Source organism: Epinephelus fuscoguttatus, linkage group LG3 (assembly GCF_011397635.1).
Source record: "Epinephelus fuscoguttatus linkage group LG3, E.fuscoguttatus.final_Chr_v1".
Classification (NCBI taxonomy): domain Eukaryota; kingdom Metazoa; phylum Chordata; class Actinopteri; order Perciformes; family Serranidae; genus Epinephelus; species Epinephelus fuscoguttatus.
The window spans coordinates 17581810-17597395 of NC_064754.1; the positions used below are offsets into that span (position 1 = coordinate 17581810).

The 15586-nt window shown below is 41.7% G+C and overlaps 1 protein-coding gene across 1 annotated transcript in view; it reads left to right on the forward strand.

Moving 5' to 3' along the window:
* Nucleotides 1-15586, forward strand: part of ctnna2 (catenin (cadherin-associated protein), alpha 2) — a 509943-nt gene that overhangs the window by 432925 nt on the left and 61432 nt on the right. Inside the window, exon 10 of the mRNA XM_049572760.1 lies at nt 15120-15212. Within this exon, the coding sequence (XP_049428717.1) occupies nt 15120-15212 (93 nt within the window). The remainder of the gene's footprint in view (nt 1-15119; nt 15213-15586) is intronic.

Here is a 15586-nt window from a genome sequence, read left to right on the forward strand (position 1 = left end):
GCATTGGCATTTCCTGATAATTATTTGCTGAAAGTGGTGATGCGTCGGTTACACACATGATTTAGACAGCATCCGATGTCGTGGCACCAATAAGTATACCATTCTTTACAGTACAGTGGGTTAAACATTTCAATCCCCTTGAAACCGTTTTTAAATAGCTTCTGTTGCAGAGGGACTGTGGAATGTACAGATAGATTAAAAGAAACAACCCAGAGGTCCATTTTCATAATTATGTTTTGGTGCCAAGCCCGACTGCTTGGCTAGCACTCTTAGAAAGGGAGGGCGGGAGGAAGGGAGAGGGAGAATGCAAAGAGAAATCAATACTTCAGTTGAAACAGCCCGAGTTGCTTTTTGTTTTTAGTTTTCTTTTTTCTTTTTCGGAGGGGAAAGAGGAATGGAGAGGAACTGTGAGAGAGACAGTCTGGCCCCTGTGGCTGCAGCACCAGCTTGAGCAAAAGGCAAAAGATGTTGTAAAATGAACAAACTACTGTACTACCTACCTGGGAGACACAACTTTTTGACTGTGTAGGTGGTACCAACACTCCCTGTGCGAGCGAGTGCTCGTAGCAAAATGAAGAGAAATCCGTCTAGCCGGCCTTTGCTCCTCAAGACTGGAGCGCAGCAAAGCAGCAAGACACCAAAGCCAGCAGGAAGTGTGAATAGTTGCCCTCCGCCTGAGGGAAAGTGAGTCAGCCATTTGTTCCCCCCCTCTTCCTTCTCTCTTTAATTCCCTGTCATTCACAGCAGTGGGAACGAGATAATCCAATATCCAGGACTCTAAATTGGAGCTGTAAGATGCTCATCTAGTGCATGTGCAGACACACACACACACACACACAGATACTCATATATATGCTTGTCCCAAGTCAGTTCTGTCCAGCTAGCTTTATGATTTGTTTATATTGCTTTCAATTACCTCTCTGTGTCCCTTGTTGAGCTCAATAAAATTTTATATGGTGGATATTATTCTCTAGGTGCCCATCCTGTCTTCCTATGGCCTTCTGCATTTAGGCATTCAGATTTCAATGTAAATAAATCACGTTTTGAAGTCTCTGCGGATGTGGTCACTGACAGAAACCACTACTCCCTGACATTAAGCACTAGAAAGGGGTGAACAAGCTGCGAACAGACTGCTGCAAACAGATTGCCGGCGTCTTCTTTTGTATTACATCACCACTTTCCTTTCCGCTGGTGTGTGTATGCGCGTCTGCGACGGTGTGCATGCGTCTGTACTCGTCTGAACTGTGTTGTCATCCACCCCCGCTGCTGTCTCATGTACGATTCTAACCTCTCCCCACTAGCGCTGCTGGTTCACCTCCCTGGCAGCCTGCAGCAAATTATCATATTTATCGAGAAGCCAGCCATGGTATTAGCAGGAATACCCAGTCCTCAGCTGCGGCTCCAGAGAAACGACCACTGTAAATCACACTCTGTCAGCCTCTCATGCAAGCTCAGTCATGGTTGTCAAGGAGACCATGATGTGATTGTGTAGGCTATTCTGTGTTGATTCAAAAATCATATAAACTCAAAAGAAGAGAAAATTGTCACACAGGAGTTTTCTTTTCAAGTCAAGTCAAAGCAATTTTACTTATAAAGCACAATATCACAAATTTGCCTCAAGGGGCTTTTTACAGTCTGTTCAGCATACGACACACTCTGTCCTTAGACCCTCACTTTGGATATGAAAAAACTCCCCTAAAAAAGCCTTGAAAGTCCAGATGAAATGGAAACTGCCTTGTTAACCCTTTTAGATCAGATCCCCAATATGAACATCATGTGTTTATATTTCATAATGTTTCCCATCAAAATTCAATCATGTTCCCACCTGTAAAACATAATCTACAGTGTGCTTAGGTAAGCTACTACCAGCCTATTTCGAGCACTGATATCACAACATCCACCCATCAATCAATCTGTTACCAGAGCTAGTTAGCTAGCTAGCAACAGCAAGCTACTTCAGTGGGTCTTCGTTTCCCCAAAATACCATTGTTACAGACAACTGGCTGGAATTTATTCAGCTGAGGAAAGTGGTATCTGTGACAGCTCCAGATAATGTGCAAGGCACATTATTAACAGTGGACTGCTTCAGCAGCTAACGTTACATGAAGCATACGCTGGGCTTTGTCTTTCTCTCTCCCCCAATGGATACCACAATCCCATTGGCTTCGGGGCCACGCTGTTATGACACACCCTCTTGTCAACGGTCAAGCCTTTGTTTTCATTTCCAAAACAATGTGGCTGAGGTTCCATTCATTCATTCAGTCTTTTCTCCCTCCTCCTCCTGATCTAACACTGAGGGAGGTGTGTGTGGAGCCAACAGTCAGCTGCTGGCGCCCAGCTGTAGCTACACTAAACTCTCAACCCACCAACTTTTAGCGGTCTAATCAAATGTGACAGATTTTACTTAAATTTCTCTTGTAATTGTATATTGATCAAATATTCAATTTACAGGAAAATACAGACATACAATATATGCCTTGAATAATAGATGCCAGAATAACCAACACAATAAAACCAACATTAGAAATTCATGTTCTTGTTTTACAGTATATTAATTCTTCATAACTGAAGTCTCTAATAACTACTAGCAGGGATGAGACATTGCCTTCTAATGAATAGCTGTCTGATATACAAGGAATGACTGCAAAGCTCCAAATGATGGCCTTATTTCACAAACGCAAATAAAGAAACGTCATTTTAAAGAGATAGAGCATTTGTTTCTTTTCAGTCAACAGCCAATCAGTTGTTATCAACTGTTGTGTTTTTTATGTTTTTATTGTGTATGCTTCATTTCTTCTGTACAATTATTGTAAGGGAATAATGCTTGTGCAGCTCCAGAATTCAAGACAGATTTCCCTAAATGGACAATAAAGTATATTGTATCGTACTGTATCGTATTGTATTGTATCGTATCGTATCGGCAGCACGGTAGTGCAGTACTTTGCATTGTACCTGGTTCAAACCCAGGGTGGGGGGTTTGGATTCCAGCGTGGAAGAGCCTTTCTGTGTGGAGTTTGCATGTTCTCCCTGTGTCAGTGTGGGTTTTCTCCAGGTCCTCCCACAGTCCAAAGACATGCAGGTTAATTGGTGACTCTAAATTGTCCGTAGGTGTGAATGTGAGTGTGAATGGTTGTCTGTCTCTATGTGTCAGCCCTGTGATAGTCTGGTGACCTGCCCAGGGTGTACCCCACCTCTCACCCAGTCTCATCTGGGATAGGCTCCAGCCCCCCACCACCCCCAACAGGAAAATGAATGTATTGTTTCATATCGCATTGTATCATATCCAGACTCAGACCAGCATGTGCAAGATCTAAAATGCAGTTGGACACAAGACAAAAAAGTCACAAGACATAATGGTAATTAAGTAAACTATTCAAAATTATAAACCTCAATCTCTACCTGCAGTTGCATATTTAACACTTACTGTGCGTTCACACCAAACGCGATGGATGTGATGTCATCGCCCGTAACGCGAGTCTGTTGTGGACATCTGATTTGGATCGGAGACCCAAATGCCGCCGTGTCTGGGTTCACGATATTCTCCAGAAACGCACACAGCTGGGTGAATATCATCACCTCCTGCAAGAGCTGCGTCTGGATGATGGTCATTTCCAGCGGTACTTCAGGCTGACGCTGGCCCAGTTTGAGGACCTGTTGGCCCGTATCGGTGCGAGGATCTCCCGCCTGGAGACCAACTACAGGCGCTCCATCCCAGCTGCGGAGCACCTGTCCATCTGTCTCCGGTTAGTTGCTTATAATTTCTTTATGAATGGTTGGATATCAACGCTGATTGGATGTCGCGGCACAGCGTCATGCGATGTCGCTTGAAAAGTTCAAATTTTTCAACTTCAAGCGACACACGCGATGAGGCGATGGACGTGTCATCGCTTCATGGCGCCGCTCTTATCGCCTGAAACGCGTCGCCCGAAGCAACATCGCATGTCATTGCGTCATTTACATTGATTTTGAATGGAAACTTGTGGCGTTCATCGCGTCCATCACGTTTGGTTTGAACGCACGGTTACATGCAGCATATTTTTTTAAAAAGTTCTCATGTTAGTTAATTAAACTGCATTTTTATTTGAGTGAAAATAAAACCTTTGAGAGATGTTCCAAAGTTACATAAGATAAAATATGGCATCAAGAGGCTGCTTCATATATTTCCAAGTCACAGAAGCAAGGCATCCAAGATGAGTCGAGATCCTAACATGTAGCCACATGTAATCAATAAAAGACCTTTTAAGGTTTGCAAGTATGGCATCATCAAAGTCATAGTGAGAAAACAGAAGACTGCCAGATTGTTTATGAGGTGAACTTAGAATTTAGATTCGGTCTTGGTGGAGTGGAGCTGTACTGAGCACTGAGGCTTTTGGTGTCCCAGCTACTGTAGGCTCAGGGTTTAACAGTTCAGATCTTTAGTTCTTGATGCCTTGATTGTGGTTTGTTTTCAGTGACATGTTGACATGTTTTGTTCTCACTGAATTTATAGTTTTTCCGGCATTATCAAAATCACTCTTCAGTCAGGATTAAAGAGAATTTCTAAATGTTTGTTTTTCTTGTTTTAAAAAAACTTTCGGAGCACTTCAGATGCAGCAGACAGTATTGATCATGAAATGAAAAGACCAAAATACAAATGCAAGGTCTAACTCCAACCGCATGCATGTCTAAATGAGCGGAAACCGAACACAGCAGCACTCCATTAAAAATGGCACTGTCAAATAGCAAGCTTAATTATCTAACACACTGAGGAGCAGCATTAAACACATTATAGGGTAATTAATGGAAGTCATTTTTCAGTGAAGGGAAGGTATGGCATAGACGTATAATGGGTGTGCTACTGAGTGGACTGTCTCATTTCCACTGTACCCTTTGTGCACACACACCTGTGCATGTTCCTATTGTAAAAGGGGATGTGTACAATATCTGTAGCTGACCTAGAAGCAGCTTTGTTAAGGATTCATTGACCGTATGGAATCGGGTCAGTTAACTTCCATGTCGCTATAAAATTCCCTCTGTGGATGTCTTAGCCTGATTGCTTTAAACACCTCACAGTTTAGTGGTGCAGAATGAAAACCCTGGTAGAACATGCATTGATAAACAAAAAGTAAAGCATTTTTCTGTTACGTATTTAATTTTAATTTTAATTAGTTCTGTTGTCACATTGTAGTTTTATTTAGATTTTGTTCTTTTTTTATTTCAGTCAGCAGATGTTTTTTTTTAACAGTTTAAGTGCTCATTTTAATTAACAATACAACCACTACCTATAGTGTGTAGTGTACAGTCTATGACCACTTTATTAGGTACATCTGTACAATGTAAAGTATTCAAGTACAACAGCTGCCACATATGCTACCTTTACAAAGCTTATAATTGCCAATTTTCGTTAACTTTCCTTTTTTTTATTGCCTTTTTGAGGAATATTTAACATATGTGGAGACTGCAAAAGATAAGGTAAAAGGGCAAAAAATAAGGTAACACACAACGTGACATTAATCAAAGTGACATTACCAGAAGTTGTCTTTGTCATGGCAAGTTGACATTAAATTTGCAATAGCTAGGGGCGTCGGTGGCTTAGTGGTAGAGCAGGCGCCCCATGTACAAGGCTGTTGCCGCAGCGGCCCAGGTTCGTCCAGCCTGTGGCCCTTTGCTGCATGTCACTCCCTCTTTCTCCCCCTTTCACACTTGTCTGTCCTATCCATTAAAGGCTACAAAGGCCCCAAAAAATATCTTAAAAAAAAAAAAAAAAATTGCAATAGCTGCAACCAAATTTGCTACTATCACGCCATTAATGGATGAACCATGGTTGTTCTTTCTGGCATAGTTACTTGTGGTCTCTAATTGTAGCATGTAAATTTTGAGCATTTTTGGTCAAGGACTTTTTGAGTTATTCACAAAAAAAATTTGAATCGGTTAGTATAGTGCCACCTATGGACGAATGGTGGGCATTCTTTCCGGTATAGTTACTCATGGTCTCTAGTTGCAGTATGCAAATTTTGAGCATTTTTGGTCAAGGACTTTTTGAGCTATTCGCGAAAAGCTTTGTGGGCCAACTGACCAACCAACCGACCGACAGAGCGACCTATAGCGCTGCGGGTCACTGCTAAAAAGAAAAAGAAAAAAGTATTTTCTGTATTTGAAAATACAAAATACATGTATGTTATTTTGATACATTTTCTGGCACCAGTATTTTGTATTTTATCTTGATACATTTATTTGAGGGGTATTTTGTATTTTGTATTTAAATACATTTTGATGTATTTTTGCCCATCTCTGTGTGTACCCAAATATGGACACATAATTACCCTCATAGTTATGTGAACGATAAAGAAAAAAATTTCCAAGAATTCAACTACATGTTACTATGACCAAGGTTGTAGTTAACAGTGGTGTTGATCCGGACTGAATTATAATAAACTAACATTCTTCCCTCCTCTTGTTTGTAAATGGGATGTGGGGAAAAACATTAGAAACACATCTCAGCATAATGCAGCTCCGCCAGTGCAATGCAATCTATAATGTCAATATAGATGTATAGTTAAATTAATATCTCTCTGAGTGTCAATAGAAACAGAACATTATTGTCTTTGTAAAGGTAGCATTTACGGCTGAGCTGTTGCATTGGATCTCATTAAATTTCACAGGTGTAGCTGAAAAGGGGCCACAGGGTGTGTATCTGTGGTTGGCTTTGTTGTATTCCTCCATATGATGGAGACATTTTAATGATGCATTTTTATTTTCTCGTTAATAAATGTTGTCTTCTTGTATGTAGGGTTGGGCCATGTAACAGTATATGTGGTGCGACGGTACAAATGTGTCCGTCGGTAGAGATTTGGCAATACAGATTGAACCTTGATAGCTATTCTGAGCTGCATAGAAAATCAGGCTTGCAGTCTCGTGTGGTCTCATGATTTGCGGAATTCTTTAGAATCCAGCTCCCTAGTAATGTGACATGATTTGGGAGAGTGAAGTTGTAAATACAGAAGAGTGTAACACTTAAATCTATTGTTCTCAGGCGCCTTAAAGGTTTCCATTTGAAAGAATTTTAGTTTTGTAGGTTTGAGTGTTTTGCTTTTAACTCAAGTGTTTGCTCAGCTCAGACAGTTGTTTTCAAAATACAAGAAGACAATTAACAATTTATTGAGGTCCAAGGTTCAGCATATTGTCATTCAAACATTTTAAAAACATGAGGGAACGACATTCATTTTCCAGGTCCAGCAGTGTACAGAATAAATAACATTTTAAGATAGACCTATAATAAATAATGAATGACCTAAAAGCATATAATAAAAACAACAAATAATTAAAAAACAAAGCAGCATGTTAAAGTGCGTAATAGTGCATCAGTAGCTGCGGTCACAGCAGTGTAGCGTGCAGAGGACAGACCTTAAGTCAGAGTCTCACAGCCTCTGGGAAGAAGCTGCAATTTCGCCTTGTTGACTGAATTTACAACACATAACTTTATCTTGGTGTATACAGTAAATGTGAAATGAAACTACATTTACTGTGAGAGAAGATTTTGGCCATTATGCCCATCTCTTCCTACTATATGTCTTCCTATTCACATGAACTCAAAGAAAATACAGAAATGTTCCCAACCCACACCTTATTGTTAATCCTCTTGATCTAATGCAAGGGTGAACTCCTGATACTCCGTCTAGTGGGTGAACACTATCTTTTATCTCAAAAGATCTGGGCATTAGGAATAATGAGAGACACTCTTTGTTTCTGTGTGTGTGTGCTTGTGGTAGTGACTGCGTCTGTATGCATGGAGTTGATGAGCCGAACCAGAGGGTTTGCGGGGAGGCAGTGTTTGTGGAGGAGTGTAGGATCGTATCCCAGTCAGCCACATATTAGTGGACCTGTCACTTAGTAAACAGTGACTTAAACTCATTTCCATTCTGAGTTAGGAAGTGTAGAGAGAACTCCTAAGTGCATTAGAGTCACTCGCAATTTAGGTCCACTTTGTCTCTCAGGCGAGGGTAGGTGGGGAGATTGGGGGGAAAAAAAAAAAAGTAGCAGGGGGAGCAATTAACCGGCAATCGGCAATCAAAGTGACTCAGAAAGCCGTTCCCTAATTTCACATTATGTTTTATCCTCACCTTACGAGAAAAGAAAAGACTGTTTGTTGTGTCGCTTTCCAGTATGTTCAGCAATATTACGTCTGAGATTTTGCACAAATAAGACTGGTTAAATGATGTTCCCTGTTTATTTGGCTTCCTGTTATCACATACAGGAGAGCATGTGACATATGTGTCACTCAAATAGAAAAAGAATGTCAAATTTGTCAGTCTTCAAATTAGTAATTCCTCCAAAATCACCGACTGCTTTCATCTGAACAAGATCCAAGAGCAGAGTAGGCATTACAACCACTATCATGGCGAACATGCTCGGAAATCTATTACCTTTGTTCTTGTTATTTCACACTTTTCTTGTTTAATATGCTGCAAGGTCTGGCGTGCCTTTTGATGTAGTTGCGAGCCCGGTGGGCATTCTTCCTGAGGCAATACGTACTTCACTCCTTAATAGGGATTGATTTTCAAAGGCGTGGTTTATAGTCACACACAGCAGGTCGTCGACTCCCGCTGCTTGATATCCCCTGTAGATATGACCTTCACACAACCTTGACATCTGGTGTAACCTCATGTGATGCACCTTAACCTGTTTCTGTCACCACCCGTCCATGCGTTGTGAGTACAGGCGTCACCGCTGGGAGCCGACAGCTCCTGACTAAAACAAATAGAAGTACTCCAGCGAGGGCGGGCCTGTAATTGTTTCACAGTCTGCATACTGTATTCCCCTGTTACATGTTCTGCACCATCTATGTTGACAGACTGATTTATTTATTTATTGTGAGGGTGTGTGAGTGCATGTCGGAGCTCATGTTTGCACAAGGGGTAGAGGGGCTGGAAAAGAGCAGTGAGATACACTGGTGGGTTTGCGCATTTCAAAAAAAAAACAAAAAACCTTTATTCCATGTCAATAAAGCCCAGCACCATCCCTGCAACAAGTAAACATTCAGATGACAGACTTTTAAAGGAACAGTGTGTATGATTTAGTGACATCTAGTGGTGAGGAGTGCAGATAGCAACCAGCTGAAACTTCTCCCATGTGCTACTTGTGAACTCCCGGTTAGAATTCCGTAAGTGTACATTGTTCAGGAGGTTTTTAGAGGTCTCTCTCTCTCCAAATTTAACAAACCTGGTAATCTAGCTTAGCACTTGCAAATGTGTGCTTGGCTTTTTCTCTGATAACCTAAGATCCAAATGTTAAGGAGGTTTATACTAGGAGCTGAACTATCAGCAGAGGTCTCCTCCTCTCCAAAGCAAACAGACCAAGTGTTTCTAAGCCAGCAAAAACACTGAATAGACCAGTTTCACGCCACAAATCAGTGTCTCTCCTATGCTGTTTGACCTGTCGGGGATGTCCTGCTAGCCCAGTACTTGCATATGTGTGCCCACCTTTTTTCTCTGATAACTTAAGATCCAGATGTTCAGGAAGTTTTTACCAGGAGCCGAATTATTCAGAGAGGTTCCTTCCTCTCCAAAACAAACAAATTCAGTGATTTAAACCAGTAAAAACACTGCATAAAGCAGTCTCTGGTTACCAATCAATGTTTCTCCTATGCTGTTTGGCCTGTTGATGTCCTGCTTGCCCAGCACTTGCAAATGTGTGCTCACCTTTCTTTTCTGATTACTTAAGATCCAGATGTTAAGAGGGTTTTTGCCAGGAGCCGAATTATCAGCAGAGATCTCTTCCTCTCCAAAACAAACAGACCCGGTGTTTTAAGCCAGTAAATACACTGCATAAACCAGTTTCATTTACAAATTGCTGTTTTTCCAATGCTGTTCGGCTCGTTTCGGAGGGGCTGCTAACTACAGTGGCCGACAGGACATCTAGAGACGGTGTTTGCGTGATCTGTTCTGGGCTACTGTAGAAATATTGTGGTACAACATGGCCGACTCCATGGACAAGGACCTGCTCCCTATGTAGATATGAACAGCTCATTTTAAGGTCACAAAAAGGCAATAAGTCTTGTTTTCAGGTAATTATACACTGGAGAACATTCTTATTATATATTTCTGCCAATATATCTCCCAAATCCTACACACTGGATCTTTAATAGAACAAAGTGTTTCCGTGTTACATCACAAAATTTAAAATGTCATCCCCACTGATGGCTTCTCCCACTCCCAAGCTTCTCCTTTTTAAGTCCGCTTCCCGCATCTTCCTCGGGTGAAGCTGATGTGCCCAGCACCTTGGCTGACACCGCCTCTATTAATCCTTCTGAGAGTTAGTAACTGGAAGGGAGATTTGTGCGGTGTAGCTGCCCCGAAAATGGCTATAGAAATGGCATGGTTTACGGGGGAGCTGACCGTCCTGAGTGAAGCAAGGAGAGTCTTCTTCTGGCTCAGCCTTGCTGCTCTTTGGCACAGCCGCTCAAGTGTTGGCCCTGTCAAGAACGATCAAAGATATAAAAAAATAATCATTTTTAAAAAGGGGGGGGGGGGGGAGTACTCTGTCAAAAGTTTTAAGCATTACATAAGGAATGATAGGTATGTAGAACAAAGAAGATTCATGAGATTACATAGGGATAAAGTGATGATATGCATTGTGCACAGCCAGTGCTTTTTAACAGTAAAGAGGGACTGTTAAGGTATTCTTTAATGTATTACCTTCATCAGTGTTTCCTGGCGATAGATTTGAGGTTCTCAGTAACAACCACCCACATAAAAAAATGGGAAAACATGACACTGTCAGATCTATTTTCAGTTACTCAGCTCCATTTAGGTGATTTAGATAGCATACATGAGAATGCCCATCTCTCCAACTGCAGTGGAAACCTTCATCAAATTAGAATTGAAGTGATTATCCAGGGCAGAGCAAAAGGACAAAATCGATAGTTCTTTGTTCGAGGCTAAAATGAAGAATGAGCATTCAGCAGGGATCTCTCTCTCTATTGCTCCCTTTCTCTCCCTCTCTTACACACACACACACACACCTCTTTGAATTGCATATTCTGTTCCAACATCCTTGACCGTATCAGCATTAGGCTTGCGTGGTGAAGTCTCAAACCTTCTGTCTTGGTTTTTCCCTCATCTCTTTGGGAAAAAAAAAAAAAAAAAGCAAAACCTCAAAGGAGAGGCACTTCCTTAGATAATTGCAATTAGTAGTTTTGGCTGGATGTTGCAGCATTGGCCCTGGCCCAGCTCTCTGTGTTGGGGTAAGAGGCAGTGGGAGTGGGTCTGTCGGGCTTGTTTCCAGCCTCCAGAAAGCCCTCTGCCCCTTAGCCTCACACAGGGCCCAGTGAAGCCTCACATTGGCCGCTGGGCCTGAGCAGAACTAAAGAAAAGAAACTACAGTATTAAGACAGAGAAAAGGGGGGGACTTGCTTTCTACAAGTCAGGTACTGCAATTATGCTGTAATTGGAAAAAGAGCTAAATGGAAAAAGTGCTGAACCTTTGTCCTACTTCTTGAAAGCCTGCTACTTTATGGAGACACGGTGAATGACAAGGCTTTGTTATTCAACGAGAATGTCAGTGTGATTTCAGTTTCAGCCCGCAAACCTGCACCTAGTTGTACTGGAACAAAATATCACGCCATCAACCTCTTGAGATAGGTCCATTGCATTTAGGGAAGATCAGACAAGATGGGAGAGTTTACTCGCTAATACAATAGCGAGTGTTCTGTCAGTCTGAAACCAAGAGAGAAACCAAAGCAGGATGCTCTCTCCAGCCGGTGTCCATTAAAGTAAAAGGAAAATATAATTGAATTTCAAACAATACTGGCTTGATTTGGCCACCATTTTCTTTACAGTGAGTTTTTCTTAGAAACTTAACAGCATCCACTTTAAAATTACTTGGAAAAGACATGGATACATTTGCAAATATGTTATGACATCATAAAGGTTCTGGGAAATGCTCTGTAATGTAAAACAGTAAATGAATGCAAGGAAGTTGAATTATGCCGGGATGGTCCTTTAAATTATGTTTTGTATGTTTGTCAAACCTTCTGCAAGCAGCCACTCACATTTATGTGGAACACGGACTCTCAATCACACTCTGTTTCGCTCTCTCCCTCTCTCACACACACACTTTAAACACATACACACACTGCTTCACATAAAGGACCGCAATCCATCAATGTGCTCATTGCTGTCATGAGTAAAGAGACAGAGCTCTAAGCAAGAGTCCTCTAACACAAATTTGATTTACCTCAATTTGCCTCAAACAGTGACATGTGAGCACTAGAAGTGCTAATACAGACTGGCACCTTTTGCTGCCAACAGGCATGTGTCTGTTTAGCTCAGTTTCAAAGCCGGGGCTCATGCTGCAATCTGATTTACTTAAGGATGGTATTGGATTATATAGAGTTTGAAGTTATGAAAATTAACTGTGAAACGCAGTGATACTGTGGAGAAATGTGATGACTTCACATGGGGATACACCAGACTGTGTGTTTGTGAGTGTGTGTGCATGTGTGTGTGTCAGAGAGAACCTTTAGTGATGTGGTGGTGCTTTCCAATATTGTACACCACCTCTTTTTAAATTATCCAAACAGTCGCCGTTAACCAAACAGTCTGTGTGATATACTGCATGCAGATACCAAATCATAAAACCCTCAAATGCCATCAGTCAAATATGTTTAGTTTTTAAAAATTGAAAAGTGGACAGGTACATTTTTTAAGATATTAATGCAGCCTGACATACAATTAAATTAAAAAAAAAAAAAAAAAAAAGGTGTCTGCGATAGAGGAGTCACGTTGGCGACATGTTATCAAGAAGCCGTACCTTGATAGAAGGACAGACGTAAATCAAAGTAACGGTTGTTTCATACATAAAAACCATCTGGCACCTTAATTATACAATAAAGCACCTCTTTGCACCACCAAGCCTCGTAATGATTTAGGCATGCCAGTCATGCATCACAGGCACACTGGAAATGTCAGCCTAATGAGTTAGGCTTTCTGTATACATATTGTGTGAACCTGGCCATTTTGGATATGAATGAATCCAATTACCTTGCAGCAACTGAGCGCCATATTCCAACCTGTGCTATGTCACTCTGCGGTGTCGCAAGCACTCTTGACATACATACCCTGTGCAATGATGTTATTGCAATAATGCGGAGGTCTGTGTTCAATAAGGGGTCTGTACAAATGAGTATCCACGCATTGCATGTCAGACTGACAACATCTATGTTATCCGTGTACAAATGTATTTCCACCAACTGTGCAAATATGAAATTGTTATCTGTGTCAAGTGATCTGATACTATCTCCTGCGATTAATAACATGAGCAGGAGTGGTTTTAGAGTGTTTGAGAGAAAAGAGGCTAAAAAAATTAAGTGGGATTTCTGTACAGCCCGTATGGACAGGAGAAACAACGGCAACAACATACAGCCATGGCAATGTTGTTTTAAAGGCCCAAACACACGAAACTAGCATCTAAAAACTAGTGCTGACAAAAGCAGACTGTTGCGTTGCCTCACGTCATCTGTGCCTCAGCCAGAGAGTTACACTTGAACGCACCACAAAGACTACAACCAACCAAATTGTACGTTTTGCGCCTGCATGAAGGCCTTTGCACATTTAGTCCCTTTTTTTATCCATCAGCCGAAAAAATCATTACACACAGAAACTGTGCGCACTGATTCCGATATATTTTATTGTTCTATTCATCATGAAAATTCTCAATACATGCCAAAATCACCACTCCCTCCTTGTCTTTCATTTGGCACCGCAGCTGCATGAAGGGGCAGAGCCGCCACATTTTCTTCACTAATTCTTGGTCAAACGTTTCTAAAGGCTCTAATGGATGCGAAAAATGCAGAAAATCAAACCTGTTCCAAGAACTTTAACAACAGGTTGGGACTCAAATGTGTGCGAACATGATTTACACGTTAGGTTGTATTTAATTTTAGATGGGCAGCAACTTCAGACGAAAAAAAACTGACAGTGTGCAAAGGCCCTGAGAGGTGGTAGTCTGTTGACAGTTGACAGGAGGGATTCAAGATGCTAGTTAGCCAGTGAGCGGCTGTGGCTCAGAAGCAGAGCAGTTCGTCCACCAATCGGGAGATAGGCAGTTCGATCCCCAGCTCCAGTCTGCATGTCGAAGCATCCTTGAGCAAGAAACTGAACCCTAAATTGCTCCCAATAGCTTTTCGCTATTCGCATGTTGATACTTAGTAGCAGCTGGCACCTAGTATGGTAGCCTCAGCCACTAGTGTATGGGTGAATGTGGCTCGTAGTGTAAAATTGCACTTTGAGTGGTCGAATGATTAGGAAAGGTGCTATGTCACATATTTACTGTGGTTCCCAACTGGTGATTTGTGGTCCAAAAGTGGGTCAAGTGACTCGTGAACATGTCAAGTTTGTAAAAAAAAAAACCACTTAACTTTGAAGTACAGTGAATATCCGGCACATAACCTTTATTTTGAAGTGCTGTCTCCTGCTGTAGAGTGAGTGAATAACAGACAGCTACTTAACAGAGGCAGCAAACTAGGTCAACAAGTGTGACCCTGAATATATTAAACTGTGTGGACCTTGAACCACTGAAGACAAATCTGGACCCCGAGGCTGGACCACTTGGGAATCACTGCCCTAGCCAACAACAACACAAACAGTTAAAACAGTTTCCTGCTAAAGAGCTCAACACCAAAAAAAATAATCTTAACAGGTTTGTTGTGGCCTCACGCCCTCTTGACCTTAGTTGTTTGTTTGCTGTCCTTACTTCCATTTCTCTTCTTGTTCACTGAGCTGAACTGCCAATCAGAGTGATTTCTCTCACCGAGAAATTGTCAGCTGGCATCTGCTGGCTCCGACGCCATTTCAACTTGCTGAATCAGTCAAAAACGTTCGACAAGGGCCAAGTAGTGCCAACAGTGCAGGGTACATCGCAAAATCTAGGACGACAGATGTTCACGGATGGCCTGAGAGTGACCGACAGCCAATTGTCAGCTTGGTGTGTCAGGGCCTTAAAATAAAAATGGGAACCTGTCCTTTTAGGTGTAAAACCTGCCAGTGTGGGAATGGAAAAACTTTTTTGTGTACATGACCTTTAAGTAAAAAGCACTCAGTTCTAAGCGTCGTGTCCTCTTTTTTTTTGCTTGCTTTATTCAGGTGGCCAACCTGGCGTGCTCCATCTCCAACAATGAAGAGGGTGTGAAGTTGGTTCGAATGGCTGCCACCCAAATCGACAGCCTATGTCCACAGGTAAGGACTTCAAAAATACTCTCATCCTGTTAAAAAAAATAAAAAATAAAAAGCACAAGCACTATAGTCAAAATGTTTTGGTAATTATAAACTCTTCTGAATTTATCTCAAAGAGCTTTTAGAAATTGGATGGTTGGATATGACAGGGAAAGAATTACAGTTGGCAGAATGGGAGGAAGAGCTATGAGTAATGTGTGGGTGGACCTCGTAGTACTGTTTCTCAGGATGCAAGCAAAGGAGGAGGTTGATATCGATCCATTGTTTCCAAGGTTAACGGTAGGCCTCGTTCGCACGGGACCCAACATAGTAATGGAGAAGAGAGATGGAGACGGCGGGCTGAATTTAAGATTCAGGACCTAATGTACGGGCCCCAG